The following is a 23,799-nucleotide window of genomic DNA, read 5'->3' as shown; positions in this document are numbered from 1 at the left end:
AGCAGTGGGCTGAAGTGGATAACTTTGACCTGCGGGGATGGCGTTTTTTTTTTTTTTAAGCTGAGCGTACCGAGAATTTATGAAAAAGCTTTGCACTTACCGCCGGTGACAGAAAGCTTTAAATAACATTTGGCTTGAATTCAGCTTTTATGCCTTTTAGCTTTGAGGAGTCCAATCAAATTCCTGTTTCTCCAAAAGCGTTTCTACGTTTTCAATTTGAACAAAAGTCTTTGTTGTTTTTCTTTGCATTTCATCTTTCATTTGTTTTGCTCTTCTCTTCGTTCTTTTTCTAGAGAGCTTGTGCAACAGTTCATTTTTCATGTGCTCAAATGGCCGCTGTATATCAGAGAAGGCTTTATGTGACCTGAAAGATGATTGTGGAGATCGCTCGGATGAGAAAAACTGTAACGTCAATGAATGTCTGAACCGCCGTGTCAGTGGCTGTACACAGGACTGTCAAGATTTACCAGTGGCATACAAGGTTAGTCAATAATTGCTTAATGTAATGTTTCAACATGATGTCAGAAATATACAGTGGGGCTTTAAAATCTCGAGATTGAAAATCTGGGCTTCCGAATTCGATTTTAAACTGGAAACGTTTATTCAAAGAAACTCATAAAGTGAATAAGAAATGAAATATTCTGCAGGTCACGAATAAAAGGAGCAACTCCGTTACGTTGTGTAGAGTAGGTCAGATTCTCTAACACAGTGGTTCTCAAACTTTTTCGTTGTAAGGACCCCTTTGTGTAGAGTGCATCGCTTTTCGGCCCCCCAAATAAAGACTTATAATCTTAAATTTAACATTTTTATTTAAACAAAAACATATTCGGTTATACAATGCTGAAACATCAATTCTTTTGTCTGGTGGTCTTATTTTTCTGATGTTTGATTGCATAAAATCTATGATCAATTTCTATATTTCATAAAATGCCACAAAATCTGTGGCCCCCCAGGCCCCCAATTTGAGAATTACTGCTCTAACACACACAATATGCATTTTTGTCATGCTGAGCATATATTCATAAACCTGTGAAGTAAAAATGTTATAATGTTCTATCAGAGATATGCCAAAGTTTGGGAGTTGTTTGAATTTTTCTCATTAATCTGCACTTCATGATGTCCTTTATATATTATGCTCTGTTTACAGACATGCAAAATCAATCCAGTAGCTGTGATTCGCTTCAATTTAAATTTGTGCTTCGTGTGTCTCTCAAGACCAAAATCTGCATCAGAACTGACTTTTCAATAAATTGCCATGAGAAGCAAGCTGTTTACATTATATGCTAGAACAACATTCACAAGATTATATGTCTTCCATATAACATCTGTTTTTATATGAACATTCGGTCACACTTCAGTTATAGGGGGCAATTCTCGCTATTAACAAACCATTAACTACGACTTTTTCCTCAATAAACTCTTCATTTGTTGCTTATTAATAGTTAGTAAGGTAGTTGTTAGGTTTAGGTATTGGGTAGGATTAGGGATGTAGAGTATGGTGATGCAGAATATGTGCTTTATAAGTACTAATAAACAGCCAATATGCCAATAACAGGCATGCTAATAATAACTAGTTAACAGTGAGAATTTCCCCCTATACTAAAGCGTTACCGGACATTCTGTATATTTACACTGCTAATCTCACAGTGGCCATGTGTTAAGGCTTGTTTATTTCCTTATCTGAAATTCCAGATGTGGAAACTTTTTACATCTGTGTCGCTTCTTTCATGTGACTCCAGCTTTTAACTTGAATGTAACTGTGATGAATTGATTTGCAGTGTTTATTTCACCGACATCCACAACCAAAGAACAAAGTGAAAAGTTAGGGGAACAATTTGTCCCAGTTATGTTTCATTGGTGCTCAATTGGCAAGCTTGTGCCTTCGAGAGGTGTCTAGAGGCAATGCCTGATGGGGAAAATCATTTTAAATTCCTGCTTGTAACAGACGTTTCTGCCTTTCTGATGTTATGTCCACGTGACCTGCGATGATCAGAGATGTTTGGATGCAGAGGGTGGCAGATGTTTAACCAGTACCGTATCTCCCCCTCAAAATCAATGAAAAGGCCACTTGAGGTCATCTTGCAAGCATCACATGTACGTGGAAGGCAGGAGGCAGATACTGTAGGTTATGATGCTTTGACCTTGTTTACCGTGGTATTAAAGAAGGGATCATCGGGAGGCCTTTAAGGTTACAGACTGAGCAAAGTGCAGGACCGATTCTGGATGTAATACAAATACAAGCTAAGCGAGAACTTTAAGACCTCAATGCAAAAGTACGTTTTTAGTTTTTGGGGCCATTAGAACTTAAACAGTAAATGTTGTTCTAAACCATCTTCATCATCTTTATATGATGAAATTGAAAGACGGCAGATGCTGTTAACCACTTAAAAATGACAAATTAATGAAAAAGCAACTTAATATTTTTGTGTAAATTATTTACTTATTGTAAGCCATTATGTTTGCTTAAATGTTTGCAAAAATGAAAATTCTGTCATCATTTACTCACCCTCTTGTCATTTCAAACCTGCATGACTGTCTTTCTTCAGCAAAACACAACAAGCTGTTTTGAAAAAAGTCGGTACAGCAGCAGCACCCATTCACTTCTGTTGTATGGACACAAAACCAATGCAAGTGAATGGGTGCCAGTTAGCAACATTCTTCAAAATATCTTCTTTTGTGTTCTGCAGAAGAAAGAAAGTCATACAGGTTTGAAATGACATGAGTGTGAGTAAATGATGACAGAATTTTCATTTTCGGTGAACTATTACTTTAACAGTTTCCAAATGGGATGCTGATTCTTTAAGACTTTTTGGTAACACTTAACAATAAGGTGCTATTTGTTAACAATTAGTTAATGAATTAGCTAACATGATCTAACAATGATAAATTCTTCTACAGCATTTATTCATATTAATTCATGTTAATTTCAGCATTTACTAAAACATTTTTAAAATCAAACGTTGAGTCTGTTAACATTAGTTAATTCACCATGAACTAACATGAATAATTGTATTGACATGAACTAACATTAACAAGTTTTAATAAATGCTGAAAAACTAAATGTTAGCTAATGCGTTTACTACTGTTTACAAATAGCACCTTATTGTAAAGTGTTACCGACTTTTTCTTTAATATCACAAATAATAACACAAAAAATTCCTCTAAAACGAAGAATTTCGCAATGTGGTCTGAGCTGAAACGTTTCTGTTTATTCATAGCAATATCTTGGTTTGTAATGAAAAAATCTGTCATTTCTCACCAATGTGTCTAGTGTAAGTGCTGGCCAGGATTTCACCTGAAGAATGATGGCAAAACATGTGTCGACATTGATGAATGCTCCACCACTTTACCCTGCAGTCAAAACTGCATCAACACTTATGGTTCATATAAATGTCTGTGTGTGGACGGCTATGAAGCGCCCAGAAAAGACTCCAACAGCTGCAAGGCTCTTTCAGGTAATGCTTCAGAGCAACAGCCTACTATTTACTCCAGGCAGGGACACCTTAGGCCATACTGGATAGTAGAGAGTACGTTACATTGTAAAGCTTTTTCAGTTGTTGACTTCTAAAAGGATCACAGGAGTGTCAACACCTCGGTGATTTGCCATGGGACGGCTTCCTCACACCAAGGGTGTTACAGCTTGACTAGCTTTCTCATTGTAAGCGTTGTTAACTTGTCGATTGGCCAGCTCAAAATGACATCACATGTCAACTCTACAGTATGTTTGGTTTAATGTTTTGTTGCTTTTAGTTGATGTATACATGGTTTCAGCAGCAACAACATAAACCAACGTTAGGGCCCAAACTTAACTTCCGGTAGATCTATACAAAGAATCAGTGACTATAGTAGTTTTAATTTAATAATAATTAATTTAATAATTATGCAATAAATGTACAATAAAATATTAATAACAATTAATGTGTATATAAATTAAATATAAAATAAATGTATATTATAACCAAACACAGACCGGAAGTTAACCTTGGGCCAAGCATGTGCGTATGATGAAACCGTCTGTATTTGCTTTTTGTAGCGTACTCCTAAATGAAATGTACACATGCATATTTCTGTCCAATAAAATGCTTTTTGAAATATTATTAAATAGTATAAATTACAGCTGACGGGAACTAAAGTCTCTTGGCTTTTTAAAACAAGACGAAGTACTTTAGTATGGTTCATCAAACCAAAAGTCATAACCAATTTTGTTTGTCCTTCAGCTGAAGAGCCATTTCTAATACTAGCTGATCTTCACGAAATCAGAAAATTAAGTATCGATGGATCTAACTACACTCTTCTGAAACAGGTAAATATCTGTCTGCTGGGTTTCTAATAACAATCTCTCGTTTGTTTTTTATTATCATATCACATTTTATTGAAATGTTGTACATGCAGTGTGTCTAGCTAGCCAAGATTGCTGAACTTCCACATAAAATTGTTACTAGACTTCAGAGACCTGATCATTAGATGGAGTGCTAGCAAGCTGCTAGATTCATAAAAACCTAATAGAGGACCAATTAAGAGCTATGGTGACATTGTTGTGATAACGCCACTGTCTGTTGACTCCAAAGCCCTTAAAAAAGAAATCATTAGATAATCTCTAAACCTGGTGGATTCTTTCACATGAAATCACGAGCATAGCGTGTAATGCAAGTTGGTCTTTATATTGCAATTCACTGTTTCCAAATATTTTATTTATAATATATTTATATTTAATTTATTATATTATCATATATTTAGAAATATTTTATTTTTAATAAATACAGCAATTTTAATTTTTTATAATTGCTCGCTTAAGCAGTTTGTAGTTTTAGCTCTCATAGGTCCCTCATACAATATTAGATCTGATATACACATACATCTTTGTTCATTTTATCCAACATTTTGTTTAAATTTGATCAGATATTCTGTAAAATAAGTGCACATTGCATTTTTTTTAATTGTGTCGAAAGTGACTTTCACCCAGTACTATTTTTACACTCTATCATTATATCTTCACAGTATATTAGCACTGGCCATTAATAATCCCATTTTTGTCAACTAAATCTATTTAAAAATCAAATCAAAATTCACATCATTGGCAATTTTTTGTTTTCAGATGTGAAAAGTGTTTTGCCTATTCGTAATCTTATGTAATCTAGTGCCACACCTATGGTGCTACAGTATGAATAGCTCTATGAGATCTTTTTTTGTACTTTTGTCACTTCTTCTTATTGGTCTGCAGTGGCATGTTGAGTTTCCCTGTGCTGTTATCCACAGCTGGTGTCATTAGAGGCCTAGTCATTACCATCTAAATGATGATTCTTAGCGAAATGTGAGTTTCCTCAATTCTGCACTCGTTACATTATTCATGGCAATTGAAACTGTCATCCAGGGGAACGTGTATAGGGCCCTCAGAAAATCACCCCCAAACCCCCCCCCCCCCTATAGAGTATTCTCAACACCAATCATTCAATTTCATTTATTCGACTTTGTTTAATGAGAGTGAAGGGAGGAAAGCTTTTGCACTTAAATATGAGTGGACCCTACGGCCCCTTCCTGATGCCCGCGGGTCTTTGTTGACCTCGGCATAGTGCAAAGATATAATCTTGTGTACTATGCGTAATGCTGGCTAGCTGTTTTTCTAGTCCTCATGAAGTACCCATAATTAAAGCATTGCGAGTACTTTCAGTTAGAAGCAGAGATTATGGGCTAATGTACAGTTAGATGGTCATTTTCGCAAAATAAACCCAGCTTTATGATGCCCGTCTGTAGGGTTGGGCATCGTTTCAAATTTATCGATTCCGATTCCAAATTCGATTCTGCTTATCGATTCCGATTCCTAACGATTCTTAGTTTCGATTCCAAAGTGGTGAAAAAGTAATAAAAGTCAAGCAAGATCAAAAATATTTATTTTGTGCTATTAGTTACAGCTGAACACACAAAAAAGTGTCCTGTGTGAGCCTTCCTTTCGAAGCGAGGTAGAAGGGGGTCTCACGTGTAGCATCACGTGCCGGTGTTCTGTCGAATTGTCCTACCCTGTCAGATTTTCCTACCGCAGGGCAAAACTTAATATAATCTAAAACACATCGACAAAATAAACAGGTAGGATGATTTTACAATGCAAAATACCCTGTCAGATAGTCCTACCAGCATAAAATAAACATGTAGGATTAATTTACTGCGCAATACCCTATCATATTGTACTACCAGTATGAAATAAATATGCAGAATGATTTAACAACGGAAATACACTATCAGATTCCCGTAGCAGGTAGGATGATTTTATAGCGCAAAAAAAATGACGTAACATTGATGTGCGCATGGCTCCGGCGTTGTCCCCGCACTAGTGTCATCGGCAGCTAATGAAGTGTGGGCACTCGGGATGCGCAATGCATCAAACACAGTGCATTCTTGTAATTCGATACGATGAACCCACCGCAGATGCTTTGCCATATTGCTGGTGACACCCGTCTTGCAACATAATAGTTTGTCACAATAATTACACTTAGCTTTGTCTTTTTGTGATTTCGCAAAATGCAGCCACACTTTAGTGCGCCTTCCACGGTCCATCGTGTGAACTGACTTTTAGTATTCGAGCGGAAGGTCCTCGCAGATGACTATGTAAGGTCAGGTGACTCAGGTCTTGACAGATGACGTGAAAATTATGTGACCGTGTGGTCCGGAATCGTTAAGTGGAATCAATTTTTTTTTTAAAGGATCCGATTCCTGTCTTATGGATCCGATTCCAGAATTGGAATTGAATTTCGATTCCCAACCCTACCCGTCTGACCCTGCAGAGGTTTGCTTTGAGATAATGACAGGCTGACTGTACATTATCCCCCGTATATGAGTAATTTACTGAGTAAATAAATATATGATGGTAAAAAATATTGATTTAAGTTGAAATGATTATCTTGGACTATTTTTAGTGGGCATTTTAAAATATTTTATTTCAACACAAAACAATTGGCCTAAGATATATGCTTAGATTATTATTATTATTATTAAAAAAGTATACATATTATTGCTAGGCCAATTGTTTTCTATGTTGTAATGAACATTTTTTGTTTGTTTGTTTTCGTTGTATACAGTATGTTTTATTATTGTATACTGCACTATTATACCACGGGGCTGTTGAATGCTTCATTCTGATTGGCTGACGAACGTTCGACGGGTGTGCATTATTTTTCAGTTAAACGCACACCTATGAAGTAGTTCCAGATTTGTCGACCGAATTACAGTTCCATATCACTGCGCCCAGTTTAACTTAAATGTAGCCTACTGTCCACCAGTGAATACGTATCTAACAACAGACAAAGTGACAGGCAAATTCCATTGTCTGAGAAGAAATAACTATTATTTATGGACAGCATTTGAACAACAATGGCGAGAGCACTGTACAGGACTGTTCAGACGAAAAACTAAAGCATATATCAAAGGTAACGGCAAACTACATGACACAATCATCGGGTTAAAGATAAAACACGAAGCACAAACATAACAAAAACAACATGTTAAATTCGTCTGTGGAATGGGTAAACGGGACTTAAAACACACAGCAGGAAGCTTTCTATGCCACTGCGAGAACCGCAGCTGGCGCAGAAACCTCCGTGTCAACTTTTTTCTCTTAATACTTTTCTTATACGACAGGGGTGTTAAATACGACGAAAACAAATCAAATATAGATACTTGTCTTTTCACTCTCAGTGAAGCAAACGCGTGTGCATGTGCACTGTCTGTCTTCCTCTCGCTCTCGGAAAACTGCATATGCAGGCTCAAGCAACGCCTTCAGATGAGATGCGTAAGAAATTAGTTCTACCAGCAAGAGCATTCCGGGACAAATACCATACAAATGTCTTGACATAAAACATCGTAACAACGTCTTGTGGTATCGGAACAACGTCTTGTGGTGTTGTGACCGTGGTATAAGCGGAATAATTGACTCCGGTCCTTTCAATTATAGAAAGTTAAAGCACACCCGAGGTGTAACGGCCACTCCGCTTCGCGTCGTGGCCGCATTACCACCTCGGGGTGTGCATTAACTTTCGATAATTGAACGGCCCATCGTCAATTATTCCTTACTTATTGCATACCATATGTTAAACATTTTACAAAAATATTGGCCAATCAGATCACAGCAGTCTAAAGTCTTGCAGTGTGACCAGTATAAATCTCCCTTCTGTTTTCTCCTCTGTCAAAAAAAGCCTGTTAACTTGTTTTTGTCTTGGCCCTAAGATAAGGTTGGAGATTTTGGCTTCAAGACAAGGCTAAAGGTCTTTAAGCGTCTTGCTGAAGGCAAGTCCTCATGAACGCTGATGATCTGATGGGGGCATCAGGATTGTTTTCATCCATCATTGTGCTTGTCGCTGCATCTCAGCGCCTGTAGTGGGCAAGAGTGGGTTTTGGGTGATGGGGGGGTAGCGCGTGGTAGGTTGATTGACAGCGGGCTGACGTGAACATGACAGTAACGAATGTAGTCTCAGAATTCGCTCTGAAGGCTGTTTGAACTCCTTCCCTGGATTCTGAAGCCAACCGCGGGCATCCACCCGCACATTCCATCTTGTTCCAAAATCAATACGGTTAAAAGACATCAAAGGAAATGGATTCTCTGTACGTTTCATATCTGAAGTGCATCTGTGCCAGATGCTGTCAGGAGATAAGCGTATGTAAAGTGGGTAATTAAGCCCTCCAGCTAATTGAATAGACCAACAAGACGTAACATCTCATTCTTTTTTGTTTCTGCATAGTTTATCTATGATCTGTGTCTGCTTTCTTTACACAACTAATACATCACCCTGATTGCTCAGAAAGACACTTGCGCGTCCATATCGCGTTGAGACGTCTGCAACTTCATTTGCTTCTGTGTTGTTTCCTTTCTCCTCCAGGGTCTTAACAACATCATCAGTTTAGATTTCGACTACAAGAAGGAGTTCATCTACTGGATTGACTCCAGCAGACCCAGCGGCCGGAGGATAAACAGAATTCGCCTGAATGGAAGTGACCTTAAGGTGCGGCAAGTTTCTCATTGTTACAATCAATCAAGCGATTGAGAAAAATGGCAGCATTAAAGTGGCCGTAACTCAGACAGTTTCTGCATATCTCATGTTAATCTTGAGTACTTACAGAATAGTATCATATCCTTCAAATATCCGTAGTGTCTGATGATTTGTTTGATCACATTTATAAAAGACAGATACAGCTGTACAATTAATTCCGAAAACATAAGATGCGTTCGGGGGGGGGAGGAGGGCGGAACTAAAGCACGTGCGCACCCATTGCCAACAAAACACAGACATATGACTCAGTTTCACTTACCTCGTGCAGTTCATGTCCGGCATCTTTTAGCGCTGAGACCACTCCATCTATAAGTTTCAATTGATCTCCAAATCCAGCGTTATATCCACCGTTTGTATAACATCCATCACCGAAATGCCTTGAACAAACACACCTCAACTTCTCTCACTATTGCAAGAGTAACGAGCTGCAGCTGCAGGCCCACAGCGCAGTCAATCTTGACCCAGCGCAGCCAATCTTGATGGTAAGCGGGTCTTCCTATAGCTCATCGGTTGACGCGTGGGCTGGATATTTCTTTCACCTTGCCGTGGTCGTGCTTTTCTGGGAGAAAAGTTGTTACGTAACGGTTTTTCATGTTTGAAAAAAACTTTCTGAAACCTATACGAACCTTGGGGAGGAGTGTATCGACCACAGAAATACTACGTAATATGTACATAAGTTGACCATGTCAAGCATGAGAAGACAGAACGTTTAAAATGGTAAAGAAGTCAGAATGCATGAAACACCGTTGCACATCCCCTTTAATATCAGCGAGGTGTGATATGTGAATGTTAGACGACATGTTATATAGATGTTATATCTATACAGCCATAGATTTAAAGGCTCATTTTAGCATCGTTTGAGGGACTCATTAAGGTCACATGGTTAAGGCTCAGACACACATCTCTGCGGCGTACCTGCTGAGCAACACTTTTCCCCATCTCATTAGCTTCATTGCAGGGGCCAAGAGCATCATTTGGCTTCATTACACAGTGTTACCCCCTCCTGATTTATCACCCCTGCTCAGCACTAGCTAAAGCCATTTGAAATTCATTAGCATTTTTGGATGTAATCTTTAGAACATTGGAAATAGAGACAATGCAGACTGGTACAATATGTTTAGTTTGGGTACGAGACCTTTACCCATCATTAGCCGGAGATGTAATGATACTATCACCATGTTGCACAGAACAACAGCTTAATTGATCGGTTGATGTGGTGATTTTATTAATAAATTACTTAATGTGATGACACAGTAGTGTTTTTTCTTTTAACATGCTAGAAAGAAATAGAAACTTTTATCCATTCTGATAGCCATGTAATCTTTTGTTTGTTGGTTAAAACTTAAAGTACAATTATTACAGATGCTTATGTTGACGCCAGTAGCTTGCATACAGAATTGTATCATTGTACATACTGCAATTAGATTTACTGTTTACATCATTATAATGTAATGTAGATACCATTTGATTTTGCCTTTGAAAACGCTGGTGACGTAAAGAATTAATACCACATAAGGTGAACTACTATACATGTAAATGTTATACACATTATTTTACATGTTATTTGTACAGTACATCTGTTTCCGGTACTTTGTAGTACAGTAATCTGTGAGTTATAAGAGAAATTTGCCTCTGGTCTTCCCTACTGCAGATACATTTGATGTTTTATAAGTGTTGAATATTCATTATTTACTGCAAACTCTTGGTTTGATCATTTAGCATTGGATAAAAAATTATCTAATTACAAACGTCTTTGGACACTGAGGGTTAGCCTTTGCACTTACTGTATTTACATAACCCTTTTTTACAGATTTCAAATGCATTACTTCACCCAGATGATAATAAAAAGACAGTAAATTACAAGACACCAGCAGCTATTCTCAATGGTTTGAAGTGGTGAACAATGCACTATCGGTGCATTGTAATATTGTAATATAATGATTAATTTTCAACTTTCAGACTTACTGTATGCTAGAGCAGGACACTGTGCCTTAGGCAGGGCCTTTGGTTTGGTTTAATAAGGGACGTTTTGTCTAAAAATAGATAATAATCCTAAATCTATTATTTGCTGTATTATTCGTGAATTGGTATGCTGAAACTGTCAATTACTGAGGAATTGTTTGGGGAAGCGTACGCTATGTGAATACCAAAATTTAAGTTAGCAGCAATCATTTCAAACTCATGATATACACAAGTCCTTGAATAATGTTGAAATATTTTAGCAACCATTCGCATGTAAAATCGCAGCCACTCAGAGGATCTGATATGATTTTAATGCCTCACATGCGTTTAGTGGTGCTATATTCAAATGTTGACATTTTAAATGAGTTGGCCATTTCCACACAAGGCAATCCTTCAAATCAGTGCCAGACGACATCACTGGAAAACCAGAAGCTCTTTCTTTCCCACTTGGAATATTAATGCTTCCTCTCATCCTCTCATCTGGAGGCACTATTCTGATTGGGAAAATGTTCCTCAATCATTGACATTTCAGAGGATATTTCGAGCTCAGCTCAGCTGAAATTACTGCTGAAGGGACGATCTTGTCAACTGGCACGGCTACACATACCCTGTCAGATGATGATAGAGTAGATCTCAAAGCGTATCATGCCTTGTAAAGACAGTTTGGAAAAGTCTTTGCTGCAAATTTTGCTTTCTTTATGTTTGCAGCAGTATGCATTCTGCAATGTTTGCATCAGGCAGAACCTCGAGTAGAGACAGAATGACTTATTTAAAACCGTTTTATTCAGTACCACCATCTTTGCTTTGGCATTCCTACTAAAAACAAACAGCTTAAAGGGATAGATTTTTTGTCAGCTATAGACCAGCTAGACCACCTTCAACCAACTAAACCAATTTTCAGGTGTTCATGTTCCTGTCACATAGTATTTTTTTCCTAATTTTCTATACACCAGCTCTCTCATAATCCTGCATGCTCATTGATTTCAATAACTTTTGTTTCTTTTAACAGGTTGTTCACCGAACGGCTGTACCCAGTGTGCTGGCTGTGGACTGGATTGGGAAGAACTTGTACTGGTGCGATGTGGAAAAAATGACTCTGGAGGTGTCAAAATCCAACGGTTTATACCCCACCGTTTTAGTGAGCTCTGGTCTGAAGAACCCTACAGATCTGGCCCTGGATGCTCAAACCGGGTACGTTTCCAACAGATGCTTCCTTTCAAATGAGCACAATATTCTTTGTACTCTCAACCCTCTGTCCAGGGAGACCTGACTTTGTCAAGTAAAAGAATGAATAGATTCACCAGATCAATGGGAATGTCTAATCTCCACTTAAAACAACTGTGACAAGGACGTCTCGTGTTGTGTGAAGTTCCTAAATGAGGTTTTTATTCTCTTTCTCCCAGGTATGTGTTTTGGATCGACTGCTGTGAAAATCCTCACGTCGGACGAGTTGGCATGGATGGTCAAGGACACACGGTTATTGTGAACAAGGAGATCTACAGCCCCTCAGCTTTAACTATTGACTACACAAACAAGAGAATCTACTGGGCAGATGATAATCACATCTTTTTTGCCAACATGGACGGGTCACAGAGGCGTCGGGGTATGAAATGAGACGTACTTTTATTCCTTATAGTTCTTATTAAAGCCTGAAGGCTTCAGAATAATGACTTTGATTTGTCTAGAAAACACAACTTTAATGATATTGCTGGTATGATGCTCTCTACCTCAGTTCCTCATGACCACATCCAGGGCGTGATGGGGCTCACGCTGTTCGAGGACTTCATTTACTGGACTGACGGAAAGTCCAAATCTCTCCGCCGGGCTCATAAGACCACAGGTGCTAATGCGGTCGAGCTCCTAAATTCATGGCAGGCCATCAAGTCCATCATAGTGTACCACCCTCTGCGCCAACCTGAAGGTACAAACTGTTTTGACTAAATATTATATTCGTTTAATATGCACTCGACATGAACGATTCATTTCAACCCCCTTTTCACAGTCCCCAAGCATCAGTGTCAGGTGGCCAATGGCGGCTGTAGCCATTTGTGCTTACTGTCTCCTGGTGGAGGTCATAAATGTGCCTGCCCAACAAACTTTTACCTGGCATCCGATAACAAGACCTGCCTGTCCAACTGCACAGCAAGCCAGGTCTGTTAACCCAAATGATGATTGCACGCTATTAGTAGAAACAAAAAGGCAGTTTGTGTTGGGCACAATTGATTGACCTTTTTCGACATGGTGGATGTTTGTGCAGTTTCGCTGCGGAACAGATGAGTGCATCCCATTCTGGTGGAAATGCGATACGGTGGACGACTGCGGCGATGGGTCCGATGAGCCTGCAGACTGTCGTAAGTGCTTCGGTTTTAACGATGCCCAATGAGACTGCCTGCAGTTTCATATTCACTTTATCGTCATGTTTTGTTATAAATTGTTATAAAATTATAAATCCTTTTGATGAGGTATAATATTTTTATCTATTTGTGTGTTTTATTTCAAATGTAATACAAATTTATATAAAGATGCAGTCCATGACTTTTGCCCTATCTTTGTTTAATCTCTGGCATAAATTTACAACTTACTCTTATGTATTTTATTTTTATTTTATTTTATTTTATTTTGCTAGCCATGATACAAGTTTCAGAGTGCAGCCATAAAAATAAGACAAGTCTGATACACTTGATACACTTTTAATAATAAACGGAATGAAGAACAATATTTATTTTAATGTAAATACACCAATATAACAATGTATAATAATGAAAGGTATTATTTACATTTTAATACTTTATACAATACTTTAATACTTAATACTTTAAAAAATGTTTACATACAAATTGCCATGTACTTCTGTGAAGCAAAAAGATCACAAAACTATTTTAAAGACAGCCTTTAGGAAACAAAATGGCTTGTTTCAAAGTGCATTAAATTATTATATTTTTCACATCGTTACTTTACATCGCCAGATAAATCATTGCAGATATGTCTTTAATATTCTCCATATCAGCCCGCCAATGGTGTCATATATGAAAATAAACAAGCCACAGACTAGACTGACCTGTAAGTTATAAAGAACGAACTTTTGTTCTTTTATTTTTATTTCCCACCGGGCTTGTTTTTACATCTCTTTGTGGCTTGGTGATTCACACGAGCGGCTCGCCCGGAACAAACTGAAAATGACAGGCTGCCGATAGCTGTTGTTAATAGGTGGAACCTCTGTTGCTCAATAAAGGGCAGGGGGCATTAAATATCGCACAAGTGCTTTTAGAGAAATAATGGAACGTGGGTTGACTCGCCCATTTCGGAAGACCTCACGCAACTCGGGTTTAAAAACGCACACCTATGCGCAAATTGCTTTGAATCCTCAGGAGTTCACTGTTAATCATTGTTTTTGCAGCGGAATTCAAATGCCAGCCTGGGCGTTTTCAGTGCAGCACTGGCCTCTGCGCTTTGCCTCCCTTCATTTGTGACGGGGAAAATGACTGTGGGGACAACTCAGACGAAGCCAACTGCGGTGAGCGGAATAATACATAAGAGGGCTGCTTTTAAATGCCATGTTCTTATCGACAGATCCGCTGCTTTATTTTCTCTGTGTGAGGCTGCGTGAGGCCTTGTAGAGTTCGGCTCCTGTGAAGTATGCGGCATGCAGTCAAGAAAATCTGACTGGAATTTTCATCGGCCGCAAATCTTTTTTAGCACAGCTGTCTCTGAATGTTCAATTATACGGACTCTTGCAGCTATCAAACGATCAATATCCACTTTTAGAAGAGTACAGGGTGTTTTGTCATTTAACGATTGTAATCGTGATGTTTTGGACCAACACAGATTTAAGATTTTAGATGTTTAGCACTTTTAACGTAAATAATATAGTTTCTGCGATCATCTTACCGATCTTTCCTTTTATGGGCTACATTGCGACTGTGTCCTGGGAACACGCATATTGATTAAATGCATAACTTGAATGCACTTCAGATAAACTTGTCGTTGATGATGTCGATGATGTTCTCTCACGAAAGAAACACACTGGCTCATCGCTTTACTTACAATCTCTCTCCTCATTTGCAGATACATACATCTGTCTTTCGGGCCAATTCAAGTGCACCAGAAAGCAGAAGTGTATACCATTAAATCTCCGCTGCAATGGGCAGGACGACTGCGGGGACGGTGAAGATGAGACGGACTGCCGTAAGAAACTCCTTGACGCTTTCTGCTCCCACCATTAAACACTGGCAATGATAGATATTATTTTAAACTAAAGGTTGATGTGACAGAACTGGCCAGATTTGGTGTTTCCCCTGTGAATTTAATGATCCAGACTGACAGATCTCAGATGTGGCTTTTATCACAACATGGTAGCTGGTTTGGGAGCTAAAAGATGGCCAGGTGCTTATTAGGGGAAAGAGGCCCTTGCCTAGGAAAGGTAGTAATACTTGTCAGCAAGAAATAAAGTCAGATGGATTGGAAAATGTGTTTTTTAAACTTTGTGTAGAAAAAGACTATAAATATAAACTCCAGAGACACAAAAGTTATTGGTGCATAGTTGGAGAAGCATGTACACTTTTGCAAAATAGCGCAATGCTACAGAAGAACCATTGTTGGTTCCTCAAAGAACCATTTACTCAAAGGTACTCTTACTTTGTTATAATCTAAAGAAACTTTTCCCCCTACAAAGAACCTTTTTTGCCACAGAAAGGTTCTTCGAATATTAACGCTTCTTTATTTAACACTTCGGTCAAAACTGTTTATTTTATGGCATTGTGAAGCACGTTTTTTTAAGAGTGCACGTTGCAAACCATTGGCAATCCTTCTTGTACACATATGACCTGTCATCATTTCACAGATAGTAATTGCAGAAGACTTGTATTAGGAAGTGATGCTACACGGTACATTTTATGCTGCATGGTACATGTGCGTGACCTTCACAAATGCAAGGAATCTTGTGAAATCACTTTTGATGGCTTTGTAAATATCCTGCTATTTCCTTTAATCTGTATGTTCCAGCTGAAAGCACATGTTCTCCAGACCAGTTCCAGTGCAAGACCACCATGCATTGCATCTCCAAGCTCTGGGTATGCGATGAGGACCCTGACTGTGCTGACGGCTCGGACGAGGCCAATTGCGGTGAGCCGCAGTTATTATTCACAAATCAGAGCCTCCATTGGCCACACGTACGGGCCCATCTGAAAGTCTGATTGGGGCTAATGTCAATTCTGTATGCTCGTAGAGTCTTCTCTCTCTCTCTCTGATGGAGTGAGGCCAACTTTAATCATGAACCACTCGGCTTTTATTAGCTGTGGCTTGTAACAATTCCCCTGGGCCTGTTTTGTTGCCTTGAATGCCTGATTTAGTTTGACAGTGGCACATCAGCGACGGCCTCACATATTGCGTTCTTCCCCGGGTATGTGTTTTCCAGACATTTAGAATGCTGATGGACCAACAAAACCATTTCTGAAGCTGTGCTGGACAGATTTCGCTATGGATAATTTTATAGAGAGACTTTATATTAGACCAGTGAGCTTGTGTACCTGGTTTCATTAAAAGAAACGTTCAGTTGTTTTGTATTGTATAAATGTAGATAACACAAGTGTGATGTTTGGTTGTTTTAACTTGTTTATTGTTTGGTGAGATAAGCAGTGCAGTTGCCTTCTAACTGTGCATTCACACCGCCAGCGACAGCGATGCGATGTCATTCATTTCAATGGAGAGCCGGCGACACTAGCGACAGTGACCTTTGGCGACAGGAAGTGGGCGTGTCTAGCGACGCAACAAAGTTGAGATTTGCTCAACTTAATGCAAATGATGAGCGACTTTTGGGAGCGACTACCAATAGGAGTAAAGCAGCGGAGCTCACGTCATCCGTCTCTCGTCAGTTACTGCAGAGTTTGTATATAAATGTTACTAGAGCCTTCTAACAGCCTAGTAGCAAGAGACTAGCGACACCTAGCGACAGAGTCGCTGGCGGTGTGAACGCACAGTAAGGCATAGATAGCGTATGTCATACAAATACAGTCGCAGTCCTTATTCAAAGAGTTGAGTTTGGATTTAAAATGAATAATGTAATAGCTAATGAACATAAAATACTGTTCTATTTTTATTTAGATTAAAATTGTTGCTATTGCTCATATGCCTATGATGCCTTAAGGCAAAAGAATAGTCCGGCCTTCCGTGCGCCGCCCGCATGATGTAATTTTCATCATCAGGAGACACACGGAGGCACACCCACGGGATGCGTACAACAGTGCATGCGCGAAAAAATGTTGAATCTGCAGAGTCCACTCGGTGACGTACTGCGCATGTGTCGAATTCGTCAATCTGCCCTTGAGTATGCTCAAGAAGCTGTCCGGACACGTTTGTGTGTGTGACGGGCTCGGATGCGGAACGTAAAGTATACCCGGCGCTTAAAAATACTGCCTGTGTAGGCAGCATACTAGATTTTGGAAAAGACATCTTTATGATGCCTATTAATAATAATTAATTAATTAATTAATAACTACAATAACAATAATAACAAAAGGATAATGATAATAATAATGATAATAATAACAACAAAATGATGATAATAATGATAATAATAATAATTATTATTATTATTATTCATATTATTTTATGTAATTATGTACATAATATTAATAATAGTTATAGTAATAATAAATAATGGAATTTGCCATGTAAATACTTCATGAACTCTCAGTGGTGTATTTTATATAAAACACCATCACATATTCTAGCAATGATGATGAGCCTGATCCTCCCATATCAATTGACGTACAGTAAGAAATGAAATCAATACCTTGTCTGTTGGAAACAAATTACATTCTGTCCGAATTTGATTGGGAAAATTGGTTTGAATGCCTTGGCTGAACATATCTGATGTTTTTTATCGATCGTCTATAACCTGAGGATTAGCAAAAAGAAAAGAAAACTCATCTAAATGAGTGACACATCAGTGAAGTATTGAGGGTCACTCTGTAATTGAGGTGTGTTGGGCTCCTCGGGTGTCTCCATTGATTTTTTTCCACATGTGACACACTTTATTTGCATCGGCCTGCAGGTAATTGTAGATCTTTATCTTGGCATTTGATGTGAAATAGTGCTGTTATTATACAGTAAAAGACTGAACTAATTGATATCATAAAATATAGGTGGAAAATACTTAATGGGATTGGATAGCTTAACCAGTAGAATCAATTTATAAAATATATCTTTACAGCATTATATAGTTTTCAACAACTAGTGTACTAGTAGTTAGTATGTTAGTATTCATAGTATCATGTATTGAGTTTTTTTATGTAGTGGATTCAATGTTGTGACATACATTAATGTCTGTGAAAGGCAGATTTACATTGTAAGAGCAAACGTTAGCGACCACAGGTTGCAACTTATTCTCCAAATAGCGGTTAACTATATAAAGTGGGAGGAGTTGGATCTGGATCCAACCTTGCCCCCTGGATCTCGTGTTCTGCAGTGAGGACCATCTCAAAATGTTTGCGGTAAAATCACTTATTTATTTTTATTACACGGCTTGATTCTGATTGGCCAGTCGCGACATTTGCAGGTTCGTTATTCCCAGAAAACCTCTCAAAACTAATAACGTATAACCTGAATGCAGCAAATCATTTTGACAGTTTTACTGTACAAATTAAATATACAGTAAATATGTATTTTAATAACATACATGAAATTAAATTTACAAATGATTAAACCAAATTGCCTGTTCGTGACATTTGAATGTCGTTTCTTACCTTAAAACCGAAAGTAAACGGCTTTTCCTCACGGAAGGTCTGCATCCGGTAAAAATTAGCAAATAAAATATTTCAAATTTACATTTCATATCCAGTTGTTTTCTCATGTGGCAAGTAGCCGTGTAATAAGCTGGACAATGTACAAGCGGCCGGCTGTTATCGCGAAATAATAAATAATAATAAATAAATTATTTCTGCGGTAACAACCGGCTGCCTGTACATTATCCCTTACATAAAACATTCTTTTTATTTATTTAGTATTAAGATGAGTTTGGCGATACCCAGCGCTGATCGAATCTGATTTTTCTGTCTGTTCATAAGGAATGTATCTTGGCTCTAACACTTCAGAAAGTTCTTATATAATGTAAACACTACAGCGACTCTTAAAAAGGTAAAATAAATTCAAAAATGTTCATTGCGGGCGATTGTGCCCAGGTGACAAACTGTTTGATGTTAAGTGTCAAGTATTCGGGTTATTGAGGAGGGAAGTTATCGGCAGCACAGTCATGTATCTCATCTTATGGTGCGTTAGCCTCCCGAGTACGGGCGTGTTTTGAACTTAGTGTCAGATCCGTGCCCGGGAACCCTGAGGAAACGATGATTACGTTTCGAAATGCGCTAGCGTCTCATTAATATTCATGCCGTTTCGAAGCCATTTTCATCTGTTTGTTTGTTTGTGTCTGATGAAAAAGATGAAAAGACCTGTGGACCTCATGAATTTCGGTGCGAGAATAACAACTGCATCCCGGACCACTGGAGATGTGACAGCCAGAATGACTGTGGAGACAACTCGGATGAGGAGCATTGTAGTGAGTTTCTCTCATCTCTCTCAGCACAATAAAGCTTTTTTCCCGACTTGCGTTTGTACTAAATTGTTTTAACTGTCAAGGCATGTCGCGTGGGATCGTCGGAGGCCACTTTCCTAGACTGCTTGATGTTTTCTTGCTTTCTGTTTGTTTACCATTTATCTGTTAATTTCTGATCTTTCCACAAGGAAACACCAACAATTTAATTGGGTTTTATGTTGTTTTTATAGCTTGCTGTGTCCTGTTGGAGCCTTAAAGTCGAGAGTGTGGCATTTGGTTATGAATATAAACCCGTTTAAACGTGCTGTTTTGCCAATTGCATGACCGTTGTTGTCTACATTTTCCTTTATTATGTTGTTAAATCGTTGTTGAAACTAGAATTTTCAAACAGTCAACTTGTTTTCTAACCACCCAGCATTATTTTCAGGCCATTGCAGGCAGCGCTGTCTTTCATAAAAGCCACTCTTAAGTTCTTGGCATACTTGCAAGAACCCCTAAAACAGATGGTCCAGTGCCAGTTCATGCCCAAGTGTGGGACCTTTTTTTGATCTTTTATGCTCTTTCTCTATATCTTCTGTCTTCCGCTACCTTTACTTTACGTCTTCACAGGACACGATCAGGGTAGCTGAGAGGTTTTTGCTGTCTTATCATTCTCTCTACTCTCTGCAGAGCCGGTGACCTGTAATCTCAAGGATTTCGCCTGCGCCAATGGGGAATGTATCTCAGCACGCTTCCGTTGTGATGGCGACTATGACTGCGTTGATAATTCAGATGAGGTCAGTACATACTGGATGTCATTTTAAAGGTACAGTGTGTAATTTGTTTGGAGGATCTATTGACAGAAATGCAATATAATATACATAACTATGTCTTTAGAGATGTACATAATGAAGCGTTATGTTTTTATTAACTTAGAATGAGCTATTTCTATCTACATACACCGCGGATCCCCTTACCCGGACTTCGCCATGTTGTTTCTACAGTAGCCCTAAACGTACAAATTGCTTTAGGCCGTGTTCACACTTGACTTCTTTTTTAAAGCTGTTTTGTATTATAATCCTATGGAGTAAACCGTGTTTTCAAAAAAGTCCTGAGCGCTTTTTTAAATTCCAGCGCCAGCGTCTTTTTCTGCCTCAGAGCGTCTTTTGAGGTTGGAAAAAGTTAAACTTTTCTGAAAATAAAGCCCTACGTCAAGCACCTTTTTCACAGCTAACCATTGACGGAGAACTGTTGTTTCCATAACAACATGCAAGGAACGTGATTGGTCGAGAAGGCAAAATAAAATAGCAGACGAAACGCCCATTGGAGCATAGTTTTGTATAAATGTATGATAAATTTTAACTTTCAATAACTTCTGACTGCATTTCTAACGAGAAATGTGTATTGTAATTTTTAAATATGTGATTGGTTATAGTAAAGACGCTCTCTGTTTATAATTCAAATAGACTTCCGTTACGCTGCCTATGAAGCCTGTCTGCCTTAGTGCACAAATGCTATCTTTGAACATTGCCGGCTGCTATTTGTAACCACAACGCTGCTTCTTCAAAAAAAAAAAAAGTCAAGTGTGAACATGGCCTTACAAGAGCGCGTTTCGTAAATATGTTATCTCCTTCGGCATAGAAGCGAAAACATGATGACATCTTAGCCCTGTGTCAGCAGTCATAGTGCTTCAAACAGGAGGGGGGAGGGGTGGAGTGAGCCGTTGGTTGAAATTTGCAACGTCACCGCTAGATGCCGCTAAATTTCATACACAGGACCTTTAAGAGAAGACTCTCATCTGGTTATTTATTTCAAAGACGTGGCATTTGTCTGTTACATTTTTATGTATTTATTAGCAAGTCATGAAAATACAGTGCATTGCATTTTAAATTTTGTTAACAAAGTTAAAATTTATTAAAGTTTGTTTACACTGAGTGCACTCTTTATTGACACATCAACTCGACGCCACAGTTTATTAACAGTACAATGGGAAAAGTGAAAATTATTGGTATGAAAAATTATAAGAATGAGAATGTTAGCACAAATGCTCTATACATGATAAGCTGTGGTGCTCATGCAAGAGACAGAAGTTTCATTTAAAACATACCATCTGGTTTGTCATATGCCGACTCTTTTTGCCCAATTATTTTTAAGTCTTTCACTGCGGTCTGTCAATAAAAAAATGGCAAAAAAATCTGTTTTTCTAAAATGGGACGATACTGAACTGGACCTGATGTGTGTGTTTTCAGAAGGACTGCGAGACTCACTGTGCAGACGATCAGTTTCAGTGTCACAACAGTCTCTGCATCTCTCGGAAGTGGCTATGTGACGGGCAAGAAGACTGTAAAACAGGAGAAGATGAAAGAAATTGCCTAGGAACAGGTGCATCTTTTACACGACCTGGGGTCTTGACATGTTTTATGGATATTTTGTTTTCAGTGTGTACATAATGAACACAACTGCCTTACTCAGCACTCTGGTGATTTTATCCTTTGGATAAATTTTAATTCAAGCTAAGTATTTATTTAGAAGTCTTAATATTTTATCAAGGATTGTGTTTTGCGTTTTAAGCAAGATGGAGGTTTTTATACTGGCCAGTGTAGCTGAAGTTATGTTATATACTAATAAATACTAGAGGTATTTTTCACCGCATGGATTTTCCTTCTTTTAAGGGCTAAATAGAGTTAATAATGCAACCATCATTTTTAACAGTGTTTAGCGGGATAGTTCACCCCAAAATTATTCTGTCAACATTAACTCTCCCTCTTGTCATTTCAGAACACACAAAGAAGATTTTTTGAAGAATGTTGTTAACCAAACAGTGCCGGCACCCGTTCACTTGCATTGGTTTTGTGCTCATACAAAAGAAGTGAATGGGTGCCAGCGCTGTTTGGTTACCAACGTTCTTCGAAAGATCTGCTTTTGAAATGAGAGTTGAGTAAATGATGACAGAATTTTCATGTTTGAGTGAACTAAACATTTAATTCAAGAACTCATCATGATTTTAAGGCTTAAATCATAGAGGCTATTAAAAGACTTTTGTACTCTCAAGTTACAAGACAGTGAAGGACTGTAAAACTAGACCAATTACAAACTTTATTAGACCGGATATACAGAAAGATTTGTCTGAAAGAGCTTTCACGTGTTTGCTTTATCTCTTGTATTTATGTGTTTTATCCTGGTCTGTTTTTAGTTCTTCCCTCCTGCTCTCTGAATGAGTATGTGTGTGCCAGTGGAGGTTGTGTGTCGGCCGCTCTCAGGTGTGATGGACATGACAACTGTCTGGACAGCTCTGATGAGGTCAGTTCTCCAGCAGGACCCTCTCACTTAACATCAACCACTTCACTCTCACAAATGTGCAGTGTGCAAGAAGTCCTTTAGAGAGAGAGAGATGTAGATATATTGGTTACAGATCTGAAGAAGAAATTCCAAAGCTTTAATAGCTTGTTGGAAAAGAACAGATTGCACCAGGTAAAATGTGTTTCTGAGTAAAGAAATGTGTTTAATGTGGAGCAGGACTTGATCTTATACTGTTAGGAATGTTTTATATTATTGTAGTGAAAGTGGTATAACATATACCACTATATAATAAGAACAGAGGTTGCTTGGTTTCAACTGTATGAGAATGATTTAAAGGGATAGTTCATACAAAAATAAAAAAATCTGTAATTTAAAACCTGTATGTGACTCATTCTTCTGAAAAAAAAATATATATATACAGTATATTAAAACATAAAATAAATGTCTCAGTGGTTTTGTGTCCATACGATGGAAGTCAACTCATGGAGACCAATGTTGTTTGCCAATGTTCTTTAAAAATCGTATTTTGTGTTCTGTAGAGAAGCATCAGTCATGCAAGTTTGAAATGACACGAGGTGAATAAATAATTAAAGAATTTCCTTTTTTGGGTGAACTATCCCTTTAATTATCAAAGTTTTGCAAACGAAATTATAGCCTTGATATGATGCTGCTGAATGAATCATTACTTTAGTCTAATAGTTCTGTTTCATCAAAGGTGAGGTGACTTGTTAAAACACTTTTGTAGTACTAGATATCGTGTGTGGGTGTGTGTAGAAGTCTTGTATTTGATTATTTTTGCATCACATGTGCCATGAATATCAATGACACGCAACAAAAACAATATATTGCATCAGTGGAACGCTGCATCGAACACATTAACTTTGCAAAAGGAGGAGTCTTGTGTATCAGACTTTTGTTGAAATCCATGGGAACACAGATGTGTATCGCATTTCTCTTTCTCTTCAGAGTGGGTTA

At 38.2% G+C, this 23,799-nt stretch overlaps 1 protein-coding gene across 5 annotated transcripts in view; it reads left to right on the top strand.

Annotated features, from left to right (window-relative positions):
- Positions 1 to 23,799, top strand: part of lrp1bb (low density lipoprotein receptor-related protein 1Bb) — a 248,639-nt gene that overhangs the window by 201,411 nt on the left and 23,429 nt on the right. For all 5 annotated transcript variants that reach the window (XM_057335506.1, XM_057335505.1, XM_057335504.1 and 2 more), the window contains 16 exons: positions 294 to 481; positions 3,272 to 3,455; positions 4,218 to 4,303; positions 8,865 to 8,987; positions 12,007 to 12,188; positions 12,401 to 12,600; positions 12,730 to 12,918; positions 13,000 to 13,148; positions 13,255 to 13,348; positions 14,395 to 14,511; positions 15,063 to 15,182; positions 15,999 to 16,118; positions 19,432 to 19,548; positions 20,215 to 20,321; positions 21,774 to 21,906; positions 22,718 to 22,824. In XM_057335506.1, coding sequence (XP_057191489.1) covers positions 294 to 481; positions 3,272 to 3,455; positions 4,218 to 4,303; positions 8,865 to 8,987; positions 12,007 to 12,188; positions 12,401 to 12,600; positions 12,730 to 12,918; positions 13,000 to 13,148; positions 13,255 to 13,348; positions 14,395 to 14,511; positions 15,063 to 15,182; positions 15,999 to 16,118; positions 19,432 to 19,548; positions 20,215 to 20,321; positions 21,774 to 21,906; positions 22,718 to 22,824 — 2,216 coding nt within the window. The remainder of the gene's footprint in view (positions 1 to 293; positions 482 to 3,271; positions 3,456 to 4,217; positions 4,304 to 8,864; positions 8,988 to 12,006; positions 12,189 to 12,400; positions 12,601 to 12,729; positions 12,919 to 12,999; positions 13,149 to 13,254; positions 13,349 to 14,394; positions 14,512 to 15,062; positions 15,183 to 15,998; positions 16,119 to 19,431; positions 19,549 to 20,214; positions 20,322 to 21,773; positions 21,907 to 22,717; positions 22,825 to 23,799) is intronic.

Source organism: Triplophysa rosa, linkage group LG6 (genome assembly GCF_024868665.1).
Source record: "Triplophysa rosa linkage group LG6, Trosa_1v2, whole genome shotgun sequence".
Classification (NCBI taxonomy): Eukaryota; Metazoa; Chordata; class Actinopteri; order Cypriniformes; family Nemacheilidae; genus Triplophysa; species Triplophysa rosa.
The sequence above is the reverse complement of the archived record's forward strand: the minus strand, read 5'-3'. Positions and strand labels throughout refer to the sequence as shown.